Source organism: Taudactylus pleione, unplaced genomic scaffold (assembly GCF_031769625.1).
Source record: "Taudactylus pleione unplaced genomic scaffold, aTauple2 ptg000642l, whole genome shotgun sequence".
Taxonomy (NCBI): Eukaryota; Metazoa; Chordata; class Amphibia; order Anura; family Myobatrachidae; genus Taudactylus; species Taudactylus pleione.
Genome location: NW_028285044.1, coordinates 2,764,760 through 2,784,713, shown reverse-complemented (window position 1 = coordinate 2,784,713; position 19,954 = coordinate 2,764,760). Strand labels below are relative to the sequence as shown.

The 19,954-nt window shown below is 43.7% G+C and overlaps 1 protein-coding gene across 2 annotated transcripts in view; it reads left to right on the top strand.

Annotated features, from left to right (window-relative positions):
• The window catches only part of LOC148479004 (2-amino-3-ketobutyrate coenzyme A ligase, mitochondrial-like), a 64,381-nt gene that overhangs the window by 19,114 nt on the left and 25,313 nt on the right, over positions 1-19,954 (top strand). For both annotated transcript variants that reach the window (XM_088455111.1, XM_088455112.1), the window contains exons 2-4: positions 5,468-5,598; positions 11,989-12,090; positions 14,268-14,414. In XM_088455111.1, coding sequence (XP_088311237.1) covers positions 5,468-5,598; positions 11,989-12,090; positions 14,268-14,414 — 380 coding nt within the window. The remainder of the gene's footprint in view (positions 1-5,467; positions 5,599-11,988; positions 12,091-14,267; positions 14,415-19,954) is intronic.

The window sequence follows — 19,954 nt, the reverse complement described above, 5'->3', positions numbered from 1 at the left end:
ATTTATCATGTGCAATCAGCTCCCAACTGTCATTGTTCAAACAGATGACAAGTTTTATCACATGTTTTAACACATGTCGTGTATGATAAGACTCGTTGATAAAAGAGCCCCTTAGTGTTTTATCTGCTATTTAATCTCTTTGCATCCATCTTGATACTTAGGGCTCTATTTACTACAATCCGCATACTGAACGCAGATTGTAGTGTGATATTACCGACTGAATTTGCATTGCAAATTCAGGCAATATCACAGGGATTTACTACAAATCCCTTGCAGGGACAGAGCTTGTGATAAAGCTCTGTCCCTGCGAATCCCCTCCGCACACTAGTCACGGTATTTTCGCCAAAAATACAGTGATTAAGTGCCCGCGCATGCACCGACCGGTCGCTGCTGCTACCCCCCGGCGCTAAGCCCTGCGATCGCGGACCCCCCGCGACCCCCCTCTCCCTTAGTTACACTTGCCTGTATGCTTCGGGACTCCGGTGATGTTCTCCATTCCTCCGGTCAGGTGATCTCCCATACTGCACTGGGGCCCGATCACCTGATGACCGGGCAGCAGTGCACTATGGGAGACCAGCTGACCGGAGGGGAGTCATCTCGGAGGCCCGATCACAGGTCCCTGTAGTCAGGTAAGTCAATTTTTTTTTGTTTTACACGTTATTATCACAGGGCTTTCCCCAATATTTTTTCACATTTTATTTTTAGTGACTCTGGTCGGATCACATTTCCCATTACAGTTATGGGAAATGCGATCTGATTACTAAAAATAAGTGATACTTAGGGGTTGGAGTAGAATTTTACGAATTCTACTCCATATGCCCTGTAATAACTATAGCAGATACTAAAATAATGTGAAAAGGGTGTGGAAACACCCTTTTTCACTTTATTTTAGTCAAAATAATGTTAATAAATAGAGCCCTTAGTCTGCACTAATAATTTTATTTAGGTGTGTACATTTTGCAGCAGCCCTGCGCCCACATCTCAGAATGAGGGAGCTTTTTACCTACCCAATCGGAAGGCCGTGAGATCTCACCAAAAATATGCCAGCCTTCCGGATATGACAGTAACTGTAGAAATTCTGAGTTGGAGCTATGGATTCGCTGCTGTAACATCTGTGCTGGATGTGTGAGAGAAAATTGCGTTTTGCAACTGTTCAGATTATCGCAATATTTACCATGTATTAAAGTTTTGTGCAGGAGGAAATTGGCGAAATAGTGCTCCTAACTGTAACAAATATTGTGTTCACTCTTCTCCTTTGTACAAAGCACCCAAGTATTTTGGAGCTTTTCTGGTCATGGATGCCTTACCCACCATAGCTGGAGCAGGGGAAGGTCATCAGTATCAGACAGGGTCACAGATTAGCACCCAATGTGTGGCATTGGCCTGTGTTGTCACATGTGAAACTGAGATTTAGTGCAGTGCACCCAGCCAGAGCAACAGCCTTCGGGCAGCTTCTTTGACAATATCCAAGTATTTGGAGACCCTAAGGGCACAAAGTGTTCTTGGTCACCATCAGGGCCGGTGCTAGGCTTTCCACCGTCGTCCGTCCGTGCTGCTCTGCTGCGCCCCTTCCCTGACCCCTGAGCGTTTATCCAAGAACGCCAGTGGCAACCTGGGGGGGGCGGGGTTTTCCTGTGTTGGTGCGTTCAAGCAGGACTGCGCTCCGGGCGACGGTCCTGCTAGCCCGTGCCTAGAACCGCCACTGGTCACCATGTGTTTTTTGTGAGGGTTCCACGAGAGCGGTCAGCCTCTTTTTACCCAGAAGGGGGAAAAGGCTGGTCAGAGAGGGTATTTTAGTGTTTGCCAACAGTTGTTACAAGTTTGTCTTGTGTCACTAGGTTTGTTACTTGTGACTCAGGAGTGTAATCCTAAAGGGGAAGCCGGATATGTGAAATGTCATGTGTTTCACGTGCCATGTATTTCCTTGCTCATGTGATATGCCAAATGTTTGTGTTTTTGCAGATATGCCCATGGGTAATTGGTAGCTTCTGAGTCAGATGTGCATGCTTGTATGTATGAGGCTGTGTAGTTGAGCATAGTGGAGATGCCTTGTGATGCCTCAGGGTTGGTTTGGGTAAGAACAGGCGTAGGAGGCTGAAGGGGAGATAGAGAGATGGCAGTGGATGATGGCCCGAAGGCGAGGACAGAAATAGAATGTTTTTATTAAACAGCAGGTTGGAATGAGAGCTGGAGATAATACTGAATGAATGAGCAGAATCGGTTTGGGACCGATGATGCTGGATCGGTTTGAGACTGATGTTGATGATTTGAAGAACTTAATGGGCTTGAATCTGATGTTGAAAAATTTATGAACTTGATCGGTTTGAGACCAATGTTGAATCGTATTAATAATCGTGGAATTGCCATATATTTAATTTTTAATGAACATATCCCCGCTATGTACTAAAGGAAACTCGCAGGGACAGCGGTTGCAGTAACCCAGACAGAGGGACTTTCGGGTTTATCACCCAGAAGTCCCTCTGGCGTCCTTCTGCACACGTGCAGAAGGACTTAAGCCGCGGGGGGTGATGGGAGGGATCCGATCGGGTCCCTCTCATAGGCTTCTATTTGGTAACGTCACCTGAAGGTGGTTACCCACCAGGACGAAGCATTCATGTGCTTAGTACATATGGAAAATGCGGTAAAACCCCCGTTTTTGGGGTTTTACCGCATATTCAGCTTTAGTACATCCCGTCCAATATTAGAAAATACAGTGCTTAATGGATATAAAAATTAAAATGACATACAGTAATCTTATGCAAAATTAGTGTTTGCTCCATATTTCATTACAACCTTCTTTAAAATCCGCTTCCTAGTCTGATATGCTTCACGAGGGCATATTTCTCTGATGCCCTACGTATAAAATATTACATTCAAACAGACCATTAGCTCCTTGATCTTTATATGCCAAGCATGACTAGTAAATATTATATTTTAGAAAATATGACCTCTTCCAGGGTCTTGGTTGGTTTGTATTTCAATGTTAGTCTAACTTCTGTTTCTTTGCAAAACATTTTCTAATTACAATATTCAAAAATATTTTAAAAGCTCTGATTTTGGTATTTAAAATGTTATATTTATATAAGATTTGTGCAGAGCCATAACTAGACTTTTTGGTGCCCTGTGCCAGAAAGATCACTGGCGGCCCCCTCATTTTTCAAATAGGGAAATAAGACCCGAAAAAAGGCCTAGGCCTCATGGGGAAGGGCCAGGGAAGAGATGGGGCGGCCAGGAGATGCTGGGGATGAAAGAAGAGGAAGCTACAAGTGAGAATGAACAGAAAACTGACAGGCCCAAACAGCGCCCCCTGCCCTGCGATGCCCTGTGCGATGGCACTGGTCGCACCACCCTAGTTACGGCCCTGGATTTGAGCATTTATGACCCTGCCAACTGTTAGCATGCAACTGGCTGACTAGGACACCGTGACTCTAAAGCTGGGTACACACTAAACTATGTGTGTACCCAGCAATGTCGCTGATGGGCCGACATATTGGGCGGTCCGTACACACTGGGCGATCTGGTCCCCGACCGTCTGATATGCCGCCCTTCCCCCCGCACATATCGCTGCATGGGATCTTCAGCCGCATCACCTGATCTTACATGCTGCACGTAAGATCAGGCGAGGAGGATGAAGACCCCACGGGAGCGCGTACTACACGATGTAGTACATACACCCTACACATATTTAACGATTTGTCGTTCTGATGTGTCAGAATTGGCAAAATCGTTAAAGATATTGTGTAGTCTGTAGGGGCCATAAGGCCATCATCTCCCGTCCTTGCCAAGCTTCTGACGAAGTTGTAGGTTTATTCCATCACAAATCACGTTAAGCAGATGTATTAAACACTTTGAGACTACCCCTATCTTATATCTGTACCCACTTTTCCTATGGATGTCTTCCTTCAGCCAGTATACAAAGTCAGCCATATACCATTGTGTGAGATCCTCTTGCTAGTCAACCACTGCAGGGACTATGGGTCTCATTCAGACCGGGTTGCAAGCGCTGAGCGCTCGCAACTGGGTCGATGTTGACCCACTAGGCATGCGCACGTCCGGGACGGCTCCGACGTGCGCATGCGCGAGACCCGGCTAGCGACGGGCACTCTGTTGCTACGGGTCGCGCACCAAAGGGGGTAAGCTGTCGATGTTGAATGACAGCTCACCCCATTTGAGAGGCGGGCAGGGGTGGCGGCCGGCCAAACGGAGGCGTTCCAGACGGAAAGCTTGCTGTTTGGGGGCGGTCAGCAATTATGTCAGTGGGGAGCTTCCTGCTCGATCAGAGCAGGAAGCTCCTTGGGGATTGCGCTTGCCGAGACACAACCTTAGGGTCTCGTCTCAAGCCCCGATGGTCGCTATGGTCTCGACCATCGCGACCATCACCCTGGTCGGTCGCTAAGCTGTGGGTGGTAACCCACAGCTTAGCTAGCGACCAGGAGGCCACACTTCAAGATGCAAGCGGCCGCCCTCATTCAGAGCGACCGCTTGCATCTTAAGACCGACTCTGAATGAGGGCCTATGTGCGCACCTCTGTATCAGGCCCAATGTAAAAGTCAGACACAGTGGAGCGTTTTGTTTTCTTTGCCACTACGCATGCACCAAGGCCGCATTGCGCACGTGCAGTGAATGATCAGCGATGGCGGACGCAGAGAGGATGTATTCGACCAATAGTCAGCACTTGAGGGAGGTAACAGGGGCAGTCTACAAAACCTCAGATGTGTTGGGACCATATGCTGGGTGTGCCCTAGTTGGCCTCTGCAAATCAGTTCGTAGCTGGAGAGGCCCCGGCGTCTTAGGAGAGCCGCTCTGTCTGAGACAGCATAGGGCTGCTCAGTGGTCTGATGGTCCAACTTATGTATGTGAGTGGCGGATGTGAGACGCCGGCGATGGAAGTCTCTGTTTACATGACGGCGGCTGAGTCATTACCATATTTTCTCAAATTCACTGAGAACGAAACTGCACATGCATATGCACCCCTGATTCCGGCCCGATATCATCTCAACAAGCTGCTAACACTCATCCTATTTGCTAAGTAATATCTGGGTTACCATTCTCAATGTGCATATAATCAGTGGTGTCACTAGGGGGGTGCGGACTGCTCCGGTTGGCACCAAAATAGAGCTGCTCTGCTTTTTTGGTGTCACCCCCCCCTTGGATGGTGTCATTGAACATCTCTGCAGCGGTGATGGATGACGCAACATGTATTCATAGTCAACATTTTGACTCTGTCTACATGTTAACTGTCGACATTTCGACAGTCGACATTTTGGTTGTCTAAGAATTGACGTGTACATTTTCTGCAGTCAAAAGAGAGCCACTCATTGCCTTAGCAGAGCATCACACATGTTATTGCTATGGCCACATATACTGTGTGATGCTGATACAGCGCTTATAAATGTATTGTATGTCCACTTGAAAACCGTTTCTTTGATCCCAATTTCTTTTTCTTTTCTTTTTTTTCTTTTTGAAGGAATGTTAAATTTTTGTGCCAATAACTACCTTGGCCTGTCTAGTCACCCTGATGTCATTCGAGCTGGTCACGAGACCCTGGAAGAATTTGGGGCTGGGTTGAGCTCTGTAAGATTTATCTGTGGAACACAGGTGAGTACCCTGAAAAACCTAGAGGTGCTCTTATTATTGGTTTGTTGCATTTTGCAACAAGGGTTACTGCAGAGGTTACCTTTGCATGAGTGTTTTCCAATAGAATACCGTTACTGGCTCACTGCAGAGGTAATCCCTGCATGAGTGGTTTCCAGTAGCAATGCAATGACTAGGTTACTGCAGAGATAATCCCTGCATGAGTGGTTTCCAATAGCAATACCATGACTAGGTTACTGCAGAGATAATCCCTGCATGAGTGGTTTCCAGTAGCAATACAATGACTAGGTTACTGCAGAGGTAATCCCTGCATGAGTGGTTTCCAGCAGCAATACCATGACTGGGTTACTGCAGAGATGATCCCTGCATGAGTGGTTTCCAGTAGCAATACAATGACTAGGTTACTGCAGAGGTAATCCCTGCATGAGTGGTTTCCAGTGGCAATACAATGACTAGGTTACTGCAGAGGTAATCCCTGCATGAGTGGTTTCCAGTAGCAATACAATGAGTAGGTTACTGCAGAGAGGTGATCCCTGCATGAGTGGTTTCCAGTAGCAATACCATGACTGGGTTACTGCAGAGGTAATCCCTGCATGAGTGGTTTCCAGTAGCAATACAATGACTAGGTTACTGCAGAGGTAATCCCTGCATGAGTGGTTTCCAGTAGCAATACAATGAGTAGGTTACTGCAGAGAGGTGATCCCTGCATGAGTGGTTTCCAGTAGCAATACCATGACTGGGTTACTGCAGAGGTAATCCCTGCATGAGTGGTTTCCAGTAGCAATACCATTACTGTCTTAAATACTGCATTTGACCTATGCTCACTGGGGTTCAGTTAGTACATATTAACTTTTTATTCTTGTCATTTTTTTTATGGAATCAGCGTTACCCTTTTCTTTTATTTATAAGGTGCCACAAGGCGTCTGCAGTGCCGTACATAGGGGATGACTGTACTTATTTACATAATTAAAAAATGAGTACACAATACAGTTATACTAAGAATAACTACTATGAGTTAAGAGTATGTAATAAATCATGCAGGTAAAGACGTTCATGAGACAAGTGAGCCTACATGGATGCAGATAAGCAGAATCGCAAATGCATGGATAAAATTTGTACAGCAAACAATTCTGCATGAGAAATAAATGAGGAGGACAGACATGAGACATATGGTAGAGGACCCTGTCTGTGATGGTATAGCAGTGGTTCTCAAGCGCTGTCCGCAAGGTACAATAAAGCTGGGTACACACCTATACAATCATCGGGTCGTTCTTTCAAATTCTGACCTGTTCATGGGATATCTTCGTCGTGTGTACGCACCTTCGATCTCCTTTTATTGGAAGAAAACTGGTTGCATGGAAACATCAGGTTTTATGTGCAGTTTAATTTTCATCCGGTTCTGTGGTAAAAGATCGGACGAAAAATGAAGTGAGTAACGCACTTCCGATCGTTCTGTCCAATGCTTCTGCTCATACTCCTCCAGCAGCAGCGCAGCCTTTCTTTTCAGCAGATATTTTGGACAGATGAGTTTCCTGGATCACAAGTTAGATTTGTAAAAGTGTGTACGCATGAATCAGCACTTTCATTGGGACTTCTGAAAGTGTGTACCTAGCTGTCCAGGTTTTAAAGATTTGCATGGTATAATCAAACTGTCTGAGGTACTACTTAAACATCTGTGCTCCTTCTAATTCCTAATTTATCCTTCCGATCCTGGGCTGTGCATGGCATTTCTCAAATAAAGGATATTTGGACAGGAGGCTCCCTGGCTTCATATTCTCACATTCAGTCACAATTCCAGTTATCCCACAAGGATTTTTATAAATATCTTCAGTTAAGACCTTGGATAAGCTGTAACATACAAAATACCCAAGATATTCGACCACTCCCCAAGTATATAAGACAAATTATTTAAACTAGGTAGTAGAGGTAATATCACATGGTGGTATTCATCACTAATTCAACCTCCAAACCCTGATACGATTCCCTTCACTGGTTAAATGGGAAAGGGATCTCTCTTGCTCAGCCTCAGATATCCCATGGAATACGATTTACTCAAGTTGTTTCCGACTATCTAGATGTATATCTCATAGTGAACAGTATTACAAACTCCTACACAGATTATATCTTACCCCAGCGCTTTTGCATGTTATACAACCTACTACATCCAACCTATGTTGGCGAGAGTGTGGACATGTCGAAACACTTTTGCACATCTTCTGGTTTTGTCCCAAGATTATAAGCTTATGGAGGTCGGTCTTTACGTTAATGGCACAAATCTCCCAATCGCATATTACATTTTGCCCAATCCTAGCATTTATTCCATTTTTCTGTAGGAAATGAAATAATATTTAGTGAATCGTATATAATTGGACTTATTCTTATATCCACTAAACTTCTTCTTGCCCACCATTGGCGCTCCCCAATTGTCCCAACCATTGATGCAGTTGAGAAAAGTGTACAATCCCATTACGAAATGGAAGTAGTAGGAGTAACGTACCCCTCGTCAGCCTCCAATTTACATACTAAATGGTTTAGTTGGAATGAATATTGGGTAACAAAACCCCATTAATCAATTAGTGCATGAGGTGATACTCCCGATTGCAGTCTAAAATGGGTTAAGAATATATATGGATATTGGTCAGTGTACTGTTTATATCTGTTGCAAAACTTCAATACTATTGTATTCAATATCACAATGTTTTTATGGTGTACCGTTTGAAATTGATGTATTTCCAGCTCTTTGACACATTAATTTGATGTGTGTAACAACTTGTGCCTCTCCCTCTTAAACCTTTTTTTTTCCCCTTCCCCATTTTTATTCCTGTATACCTCCCCTTTTGTCATTCTAATTCTGTATAACTATATGTATACTCTTTCAATAAAAATGTAATCTTGAAAAAAAACAAAAAAAAAAACATCTGTACTCAAGTATGTATATCTTTAAAACATGTAATATAATGGTACGCTGAGGACAGAGTTGAGAGTCACTGTTCTGTAGGGGTAGGCTGATGAGAGCCAATAGGAGCTAAAGGTACATAGTATAGGTCAGTGTTGGCTAACCTTGACACTCCAGCTGTTATGGAACTACATAACCCAGCATGCACTGCTACAGTTTTGCTATTAGGGCATGCTAAAACTGTGGCAGGGCATGCTGGGATATATAGTTCCACAACAGCTGGAGTGTCAAGGTTAGCCAACACTGGTATAGGTGGACGGAGACAGGGCCTGCTCGAGGGCCATTCAAGCTGAGCGGCTTTACAGGGGTGGCCAAAGTGTCGATCGTGGACACTGGACCAGTAGATCGTGGTGGACGTCTAATAGCAGCCAATAAAAATCAGGCTGATTATTATTGAATTGCTGCGCTGAAACAGCGACTGTTTGAAGCCGCGACTGTCCCTGTCTGCTGTGCCGTGTGACTGCAATAGCCAATAAGAATGAGGCAGATTCTTATTGGCTGTGATGTAACTCTGCCCTGCCGTCTCTGGCTGTCTGGTCAGGAGAGTCCCCTCGCAGGCTCTGCTCAGCTGTGTCCAGCTGTGAAGGAGGGATGGAGCCACAGCAGAGAGAGGACCGGTCACTGGGGCCACAGCAGAGCGAGGACCAGTCACTGGAGCCACAGCAGGTGAGACAATCACATGGGAATTGGGGGCTCTGGGCATGGTAACATCCCGGCTGCAGCAGCTGATATTTTGTTGTGCCTCTTCTCTATACCAGAGGATATGTATGTGCAGCCCTCCTTTATACTGGTGACTAATCACATATACTCTCTCTATACAACATGGTATGCACATGCAATGCTACCAGGAGACCCACCGCTGCCCTTATATCACAATGAGTTTATTCGCAAAAGCCTTGTCCTGTAATAGATGGGGGCATCCTGACTGTCTCTCATCGTGTGCTGCTGGGATGAATGACAGACCTTCCAGTGCTTCTTAGGGAAGATTTGGGAGCTGCTGCAGGGCCTGGTAGCAATCATCTGTGTAACCAGCCTTGGTGTATGTGCTCTGTGTGTTATTGTCTGACTCTGTTGTTTCATTGGCTCAGAGCCCTTTAAAAGCAGGTCTCCCAACAGTTCCGATTTTTGGCGGGACAGTCCCCATCCCCCTTGCAGTGAAGCCACACCCCCTTTTCAGTTGCTCCTGCTGCGTGCAAAAATGTCTATAATTAGTAGATCGCAAAATATTTTCGACCTTTAGACTACGTCACCAAGTCCAAAAGTCTGGCCACCCCTGCCATAGGGCGCACTGTGCGTCCGCCGCTGGGTCCAGTGACTGGTTCTGACTGCAGGCAGCACCAGAGCAGGATTAAAAAAAGCACTGCCTGAATCCAAGTATGTGGGGAGGATATATTAATGCTATATGTGGGTGGGGTGGTGGTTTAATAAAGTTATATGGGGGTGGGGGTGTGTTAATGTTATTTGAGAGGTTTGTGGTGTATTATTACGGTATATAAGTATATGTGGGGTGGTAATGTTATCTGAGGGGTGGAGGTGTATTATTACTGTTTGAGCAGTGTGGGATGTACTAATATTATCTGAGGGCTTGGGGTGTATTAGTGTGTGTGGGCTGGCGGTTTATTAATGTTTGTGGTTTGTTTTATAATGTAGGTTGGGGATGTATTAATGTGAGGGGTGGGTTGTATTATGTGAGGGTGTTTAACAATGTCACCTGAGGGGTGGGGAGTGCATTAATGTCATCTGAGGGGTGTAATATTATGCATACCTCCCAACTTTTAAGATTCATCAGGAGGGATAATTTGCGCGCGTCCAAAAAGGGACAGGGCTTCGTGTGAAGGGGACGAAGCCTGGTGAAAACGGGGAGGAGTATGGTGAAAACAGGGCGTAGCCTCGAGGCACCCCTGTTTACGTCACTGTGGGAGCATGCCCAGCACTCATCGAGATGCTGGGCAGCCCCCAGGCTCTCCCTACACTAGTGAATAGATGCCATGCGCGTGCGCATTCCATCTGTTCTACCTCTGCTTGCCTGCTGCTCTGCTAAGCAGGGCGGTATGTATTATGTGGTATGAGGGTGTATTTAAGTTATCTTGGGGGGAATTGTACAGTGGTGGTTTAGTAATACTATGTAGCAGCTTATCTATGGACATAATAATGAGTGCCTAGTAGTTTTAAAACGATGAATTATTTTCTTTATCACTTGCAGGTATATCAGAGGTAATAGAAGCTGGTATATAGTTTAACAAGCCTGTATGAAGTCAGCGCCAATCTTTGTGTGTGTGTGTAAGGTCCTGCACTCTAAATAAAATGAAGTAAAGCTTAGGTGCCCTCTGGTAGTGGATGATAGAGGATAAAGAACTCGGAGGCACTCAAGTATTTTCAAACAAATACAAGATTTTATTTGTTTGAAAAGACTTTGGAGTGCTGCCTAGTTCTTTATCCTCTATCCATCCACTATTGGAGGGCACCTAAGCTGTACTTCATTTTATTTAGAGTGCAGCATCTCTCTCTATTTCCATATGTGTATATATAAGAATACAAAATGTCCTATGTATGGGAAGCATTCACTCTGATGGGGTCAATGTGTGTTTTATGGTGTAAACAGTGTGCTAGTAGACCTGGGACTGGCCCTGGACGGAGGGTGGGCTGAAGCGTTGAGATGGTCAAAGTATGTAGGGGCAGTGACGAGAATAGGATTAGAGGGAGAAAAGGAAGATGGAGCAGAATGGAATGACCAGTAGAGCAGTCAGTGTAGAGGTAATTGGTATTAAGAACATGGTAACACCAGATGAATAACAGAGTGAACATCCTGACAAGCCAAGGACCAGGTTTGCAAGTGATTTATAATTCATCAGTGATCTTATCCAAGCTAACCATTCAGTAGGGAGTATACAAAGCAGGTGCTTGAGGTGGATAGTAACACAGCTCACTGGTGAGTGATTGATTTTATCCTCCTGTTGTGATATCTGGTATTCTCATCCTGTTTAACCCAAGTATAACTCTGAATTATGCTATATTAATTTTACAACACTTTGAACAGACACAATTCATATATTTAGAAGAAAGAACATAGCACTTCATTCAGTCCATAGTCTGCTGATGGCAGTATATGAAATAGTGTGGGCCAGTATTTGTCAGGGAATTGTCCCATGTTGAATGGTCTTCTGACCCCTGCTTTCAATTAATTGTCCAATAATAGGTAATCGGTCAGGGTACATCCACATTATAATTGCTAATATATATTCGTATTCATACTGGAAGCCTGATGACACTTGTAAAGCAAACCTATTACACGTACAGAACACAATTTCAGAATAAATTAAAACTCTGCAAGAGGTCAGAAAATGCTAATTGAATATATCACTTTAATGGGATATAATAGTATTTTTCGATTTCACAGAACCCTCCCCAAAATAATGTTTTTCACTATTTTCCCTCAGTCTATACACAAGAGTCTTGAGGAGAAGATTGCCAGGTTCCATCAAAGGGAAGATGCCATCTTGTACATGAGCTGCTTTGATGCCAATGCTGGAATATTTGAGGTTGGTTTTTACTTTGTTCCCTATAGTGTTAGTTATTATGTGTTTCTTAGTCTGCACTGTAAATGGCAGTCTATTAATTTAGTGTCCGGCGATGTGATTTCACTGTACATTCTCTGCAAGGTAAGTGCAATACTGCAAACATAATTGCTGGTGTTGAGTAAAATCGACGAACCTTAATTAAAAAGGTGAACAGGTTTCCTAATGTAGATGTTGTTATAGCCCAGTTAGGCAGAGTATTCTACACTGATAATAATGCTGTACAACCATTTGATGGGATCCTGGAGCTGGTTTGATGGTACAAGCCTTAACTATGCTGTTCATGCAGATGGTTGCCTAGAAGCAGTCTGCAGACATGGAATTTGCTAAAAAATAGGACCAGCCCAAGGATGCAGCAGCATCAGTATAAAAGGACATATTCAGCGACTTCTATAGACGGGCAAGTGACTTTCACCAAAACAAAGCTAATATTTTGCACCTGAAATTGATCCCAGATTGCTGTGGAATTGTGGCCACACAGGTATTTTACTTTATTCTACATCTGGTGGTTCTGCCTGGTGTATTCTGAATTTTATGATGGAAGCTCTGATTACAAATGAGCCTCAGATCTTTCCCCTTTATTATTCTCTCAAAATCTTAAATACTCTAAAATGCCAGTCTCTCATATTGGCAGCCACTAAGGGTGCTGTACCAGGGATTAGAACCCTCTTCCTCCCTTCTGGCATGAAATTAAAAGCTATACCCATCAAGTGAAAAATAACATTCTATCTATATCGCCAAAGTATATAATAGAAAATATTCTCTTTCTCTTTCTCTTGGACCCCATAGATCCAAACCACTCTCTAAAGGCGCCCACACTCTGAGCAATATAGTGGCCGATCCAACAGTTTTGAACAATATCGCCACTATATCGTTCCATGTGTGGGCATGATATCGCCCCCTCGGCGCTCCCAGCTCCTCCAGATCTTTCTGCATGTTCAGTTGATCTGGGGGATCGACGAACGATCCCATGCAGTGGGTGGAGGAGGGGGGTGCCGGCATATCGGGCGGTCGGCCAGTGGATCGCTCCATGTGTGGGGACCACCCGATATGTCGGCAGTCACATCGCAAGGTGCATATCGCACAGTGTGTGTGGCCCTTAAAGTGTCTATCCCCAGATTGTGGGGATAGACTGACCAAACATAACTTGGCTTCTCCCCTTCAAAAAGTTATTCCTTTATTATTATAATAATGTACAACATGTGGCCCTTCCATTTATACAACTAAAATAAAGATGAACATTGCTTTTGTCTGAAGCTTAGTATGCCTGTAAACCCTCTCCCCAATCTCTTCTTGTCTTAATTCCCGGAGCTATAATTTCCAACTATACCGTATTTATCCAATTGAATCCAGAATGTATTGATAATGACAGTGCCATGTGACTGACGTAGAATAATCACACTAGTCTGGCATGCTTCTGTGGCTTAATGCATGTGATTTCAAAACTTTTGCAAATGTGGAAACCTATCTTGCAATTCTATTTAGTATTCTATGCAGCTAATAACTACAAAACTGCCAATTAATTTCAGTGTTACATATAATAAAAGAAAATCAAAATTGGATCACACAAATAAAGATGTGTCCTTTCTCATCTAGCCTCAATACGCCGTGCAACGCAATTTGCCTAGCGTGAGTGAGCCACCTGGTCCCTTGAGATTCTGCTAGCATCGGGCATCTTTTTTGTGTATTTTTTTTTTGCTGAAAACTAGTAATAAGGGCCCCAAACATCTGCAACAGATTGCCGCAATTCCCCATTCTGCCGACGTCTGGGCTGAAGGATCATGGATACGTAGCAATCTCGATTTCTCTGATCCTGACGCGAAAATGGTCGGAATCAGCGAGTCAGGGATTTTTGACATGCTGAAATTCCTCGATCGCCGACAGATCACCAATCATCGACGTCCGTGGATCAACGGTCAGGACGGCGACGACAGAATGGGGAATCGTGGCTCATGTGTATGGGGCCCTTTATTTTCAGGTTTACATTTTTCTCTATAATATTCTGATGAGAATTTGAAATCCTGCACCATAATATTTATTAATCCATGTCCCAGAGCAAAGTGATCTGATATTGCACTCTTTCAGTAAAGGACAATTACCAGTCTCTGGATTTATTAACTTTGCATTACTTCATTTAATAGACAATACTGACTCCTGAGGATGCCGTGCTATCGGACGAACTGAACCACGCCTCCATTATTGATGGTATCCGGCTCTGCAAGGCCAACAAGTACCGTTATAAACACATGGACTTACAGGATTTAGAGGCCAATCTGAAAGATGCACAGGTGCGGTAAGAAGATACTTGTATGGCAACTGAGCACATGTTATTGTTGGAGGATGAATGTGGATTAGACAGTTTGTGTTCAAATATGTTTGTGTTGGTATGTAGTTATGAGACCGGCGGACGCATGGCCACCGGTCTCATTACCGACAGTGTAAACCCGGTAAGGGATCTAACATAGGCGTCGAAATACTGACGCCTATGTTAATCCCGATGCTGGACCGATCGTCCAACGCCAGGGGTAAGTATCCACATAGCCGGGGATGGGGGAGTTAGGTTTAGGGACCCCCCGGGTGAACTTGGAGTTAGGAACCCCTCCCAGGGAGGGTTAGGGTAAGGCTAGGGGAAGGGGGGGTTAGGGTTAAGCACCCACCCCGGGAGGGTTAGGTTTAGGGTGCGGGGAGTGGGGGGTTAAGTTTAGGCACTAAGGGTGGAGATTAGGTGGGGAGGTTTAGTAATAGTAAACTTACCTCCGCTGTCGGGGTCTCCTCCATCGGGCTGTCGGTGTCTGGATTTGAACCACCGGGCTCACGTCCGGCAGTCAAACATACTGATTCAGTTTGTTTAATTGTCTGTAATATGTTAACATGATTTTATAAATAAAAACTATTTATTGCATCATACCTACCTACTCTACTGCTACTGTGAATTTGCGTGTAGTCCCCTGGGGCCCTAGAACAGTAGGTGGACTTCGCAGACACCAAAGGTACACGTGCGGTAGGAGCTTAACTGGCCCCAGGAGCCATTTGTGTGCTGGTCTCACCAGCCCCTCCATTGGATTACTAGCGGGTGTCTCTGACATTGGTCATATCAGTGCTGGGCTACCGGTGGGAGCAGGATGCCATTAAGAGGGCCTCACCATAATGCATTCACTTCCACGCTCAGAGTGCACAGTGTCTTCAGGCACCTCATATTTGTGGTATCCGATCGGGATCCAACTCAGGAGGCCAGTTCACATCACACTCTGTGCTAATCTATTTTTCTGATTCTCCACATTAAGTATCAGCATATGGTGAGGGGAATATATATACATCCTCTTAAGTGTTTTATGGATATATAGATAATTATTTATTCACACATGAAATATTTAATGTTGGTCGAATATATAACTTCCAATTTGTTTACTGTACTAGCAGTGGATTTACGCGTAAATTCGGCTCTGGTGCTCTTGCTAATTACATGTATTCATGGCAACATATAAAATGAAACTAAAAACAAACCTATCATAACCAATAACCATTCAAAACTCCCTCAAGTTGTGTAGGGTAAATAATTGAGTGATAATAGACCCTCAAATATTTTCAAAAAGAAATCCACAGTACCCATAGGTATTCTCCTTACAATATAGAACCTAGTTGTCTGCACATCAATAATTACACTTGAGTCAGGAACAATTAACCTTCTCCACATTATTCAAAATAGAATCCTATAAACAGGAACTCAAGTATAAGTATAAGTAAATTGGTAAAAGTGAATAGAGATTATTAAGAGCAGAGTGTCTCCATCTAGACACCAGAATTTTTATAGAAAAGAATTTAATGCACAACCAATTAAGAACACGGATGTGTCTAGTGGCAATAACATCTCTACTAGTGATCAAGAAAGCACTGCATCAACATCTAGCCAGAAACCTCCTTTAGCGGTGACTATCCGCGCTACTCGCGGGTCAAGAAGAGGCGGTATACGAGATGTGGAGGCCAAAACGAGAGGAAAAAGATCTTGCAAGAAGAGGAAGAGAATCTAGTGGTAAACCTCTCGTCACATCTCACTCCAGCTGAAACTGAACTACTAAATCGTGGACTTTCATTTGTCCCCACCAATCGGTTTGACACCTTTTAACTGGAAAGTTGGCTTATGGAGGTTCAATAGAAATCTCAAAATCAATGAGTTTTTTGGGTAAACGCCCAATGACTCAATATACACTGGGATAGGTCCAACTAAATCGAAGTCCTCCTTTGAACCCAACTCTTCCAGTGCCTCCATTAAATGTTTTTCTCGTATTGTAGACCATGAAGTCAATCTTGGTGCTACCAATCCTTACGACACCATTCCGAAATTAACAAGCAGTCAACAGTTTGCCCTGAAAACCCTCAGTGAGGATAAGTCTATTGTAATCCGGCCCACCGATAAAGGCGGGGCCATCTTCCTACAGAGTACGGAAATATATAGGCAACTTAATGATAAGGACATTTATCAATTGTTACAAACTGATCCCACCATGTAATTCAAACAAGAGTTAGACACCATCTTAACATCAGCACTTCACTCAAAGTTCATCACTAAAAAAATCAAATGTGATCTCACTTCTGAACATCCTGTGACTACTAAAATTCATAAAAATCTTGCCTCCCCCCCGGGTAGATTAATAATCTCTGCTCGTGAATCCATTTATCAACCTATGTCCAAATTTCTAGATTGTTACTTGCAACCTCTGATTCTAGAAGAACAATTTTTCCTAAAAGACACCACCTCATTTCTTGTGAAATTACAAGAATTAACAGATCTACCAGCCACCACCTCTCTATGTACTATTGACGTCGTCAACTTATATACAAGTATCCCACATAATGAAGGTCTAACTACCATGTCTGAATATTTACATGCTAACTCAAAGTACTCTGGACCTAACATCGATTTTTTTTCCTGGATCTTCTGAAACTTGCATTGTGCAGAAATTATTTTTATTTTGATGGAAAACATTTTTTACAACTCCAAGCCTGCAGCATGGGATCGAATGTCTCTCCCTCATTGGCAAATATATTTGTTTAAACAAGAAAAACAACTTTTTTTGGATGAACCTGATTTTTCCAAACACTTATTATTTTTTATAAGCTACATCGACGATGTATTTGTCCTTTTGGTCTGGTACTGCTGAAAATTTTGATAACGTCATGAATAAAATCAACACTCGTCACCAAACTATTAAATTCACGTGGGAACATAATGCACATCAAATTGACTATCTTGACGTGACTGTACATTGGACAGGAAGTACCCTGGAGACTAACTTATACACCACAACAACGGATAAAAACACTCTTCTTCATACCGCTAGCCATCATCCAGTAGCCCTCAAAAGGGGATTACCTTATGCCCAGCAATGAATTGGAAGTGGTGAAACATATGCAAATAATGTTAAATAGATTTCATCAAAAAGGTTATCGATTTAAAAGACCTTAACAGGACTATGTCTAAAGAATAAAAGGTAGGAGCACTGACCACATAAAAATCTAAATATTGTTTTAGTAAAAGAAAATAAATAGACTGGATTGTAAATCAATCCCATAGGTAACCAGGTCTAAAGCCCTGTCTTTATCCAGAGACTATTGTCTCACTGTCATGAATCATAAGGATAATAAATCCAAAAGGATGTTTTTTGTCAACACCTTCTCCACCATGAGTTCCCAAATTAATACTACAGTAAAAAAACACTGGCCTTTGATTTCCACAGATATGAGTTTACCAGCTTTAAGAAATTACAAAATTATGTCCTGCTACCGCAGGGGTCCTAATTTGAAAGATCGCCTTGTACAAAATGACATAACAGGATTCAATAAGCCCCCAGTACCTAAGAACACCTTTCTGTACAAAAAAAACAGGCTGCTACACCTGCCTTGGCTGTACAACATGCTGATGCATGGAAACTGGAAATTACATATCACATCCATATTCGGGCAAGAAGATCTTTATTAAACACCTCCTCACTTGTACCAGCATGTTTGTCATTTACGCCATCCGTTGTCCCTGTGGCTTAATCTACATTGGCCAAACAGTGTGTCAATTTCATGAACATATGGCCCTACACCGTTCAGCCATCAGATTGGTCGCTTTCTCTCCCATTGAGAGCCAATCTGTCGCTCAACATTTAAAAAAAAAAAAAAAGAAAACATTCACTAGCTACCCTTTGTTATAAAATTGTGGACCATATTCCGCCATCGTTGAGGGGCGGCAACAGAGAGAGACTACTACAACGGGAGGCCAAATGGATTGACTGCATGAACTGTGTCGCTCCATATGGATTAAACAAAAATCTTTCTCTATCCTGTTTTCTATAACTGAAGGCGTTTCTAGATCCTTCGGATGTTCTTGTTTTTGCTTTTTTTTTTTTTTTTTCTCTCATACCTTTTTGTAACTCTTTTTACCACCATATATTTGGGTATTCATGCTTGCTACAATGTAGTTACATTGAGCTTTAATATGTACCTTTCTCTTAGGTTGATATAATGCTGTTATTATGTATCCTTAATGTGGTACATGTGATTTAGTTCTGGCTCGCTTTTCTATAATTGTGCTCTGACACAGCCGCGATCGGCCATTACATTTATTCATATTTATGAGCCAGCCTGCACTTTTTTATCTTTTATGTCATTTGTATTTGGGTTTTACTGCCGTTTTTGGCAGTTTGTTTAATTTTACTATCACCAGTGTTACCTAACACTCGGTCCGGATCTTTGGGCTGTGCATCAGGTGGACGCCGCATGATGACGTTACCTCTGCCCGCCCGGTAATCCACGCTGAATGCAGTATGCACAACACATGGGTGAGTGTTTGTCTTGTATGTATAAATTTGTTGTATGTGTTCATTATCTCATTGATCCCTGAGGAAAATCTCGTATTAAAGAGATTGAAACGTTGGATGTAATACCGCTGTAAAAGGTGTTTTTTCTACAAGTCCTACTGCCCTGCCCCAGGCCTAGTGCCTGCCTATCAATGGGGCCAAAGCAATACTAGATTTTGCCTAATTCCCACAGAGCCTTGGACCTGGTGCCCACCTAAGCAATGGTGCCTTTACACCACCTCTATAGGGCCTAATACCCTCTGTGACCTCGAACCTACTGCCAGCCTAACGGGCCAGTTACAATACACTAGATGGGCCTAATGCCCACAGTGCCTTGGCAATTTGCCGCCTACCTTGGGGGAAAATACAATAAACTATAGGCTCTAATGCCCTCCGGGCTTAGTGCCCACCTATGATGCAACAAACCTAATTCCTGGACATGCCCCTGGGCCTGGTGTCCAAACCCTGGTTGTCTAGGGGGTACAGTAATGCAAAATGGACTTACCAGTAGTCTTCGGCTAAACCAAGTTGGTTCAACCAGTGGTCTGTCCTGCCCCTGAGCCTCCACTGTGCCTCGTGACTTCTGGGACTCTTCACCTGTGGTGCGGCATCCTCTGCATCCCAAGGGCTTCCAATGCCCTCTGCTCCAATCTTCATCTGGTGTGCAGTGGTCTACTTAAGCTCTTTTGCAGTGGCCACTGCTACACCAAGATTTCCATTGCCTTCACCAAACCCTTTGCTATGAGTTGGCTCCTTTTGTCTTCACCTGGTGGGCGGCTGCCTCTTTATAGATCTTTGTAATAGCCATTTCCCTCCATGACTTCCGGTATCTTCGTCGTCTTCTTATTGCTTCAGTCTTCAGGAGCTCTTCTCTGCTCCTTCCCAGCTGACAGACTAACTCCCGCCACCTCGCACTGTCTAATATATGCCAGTGCCAGGGGGCAGAGCGATGAGGCGGCCCGCCACAGCCATCTTGGATGTGCACT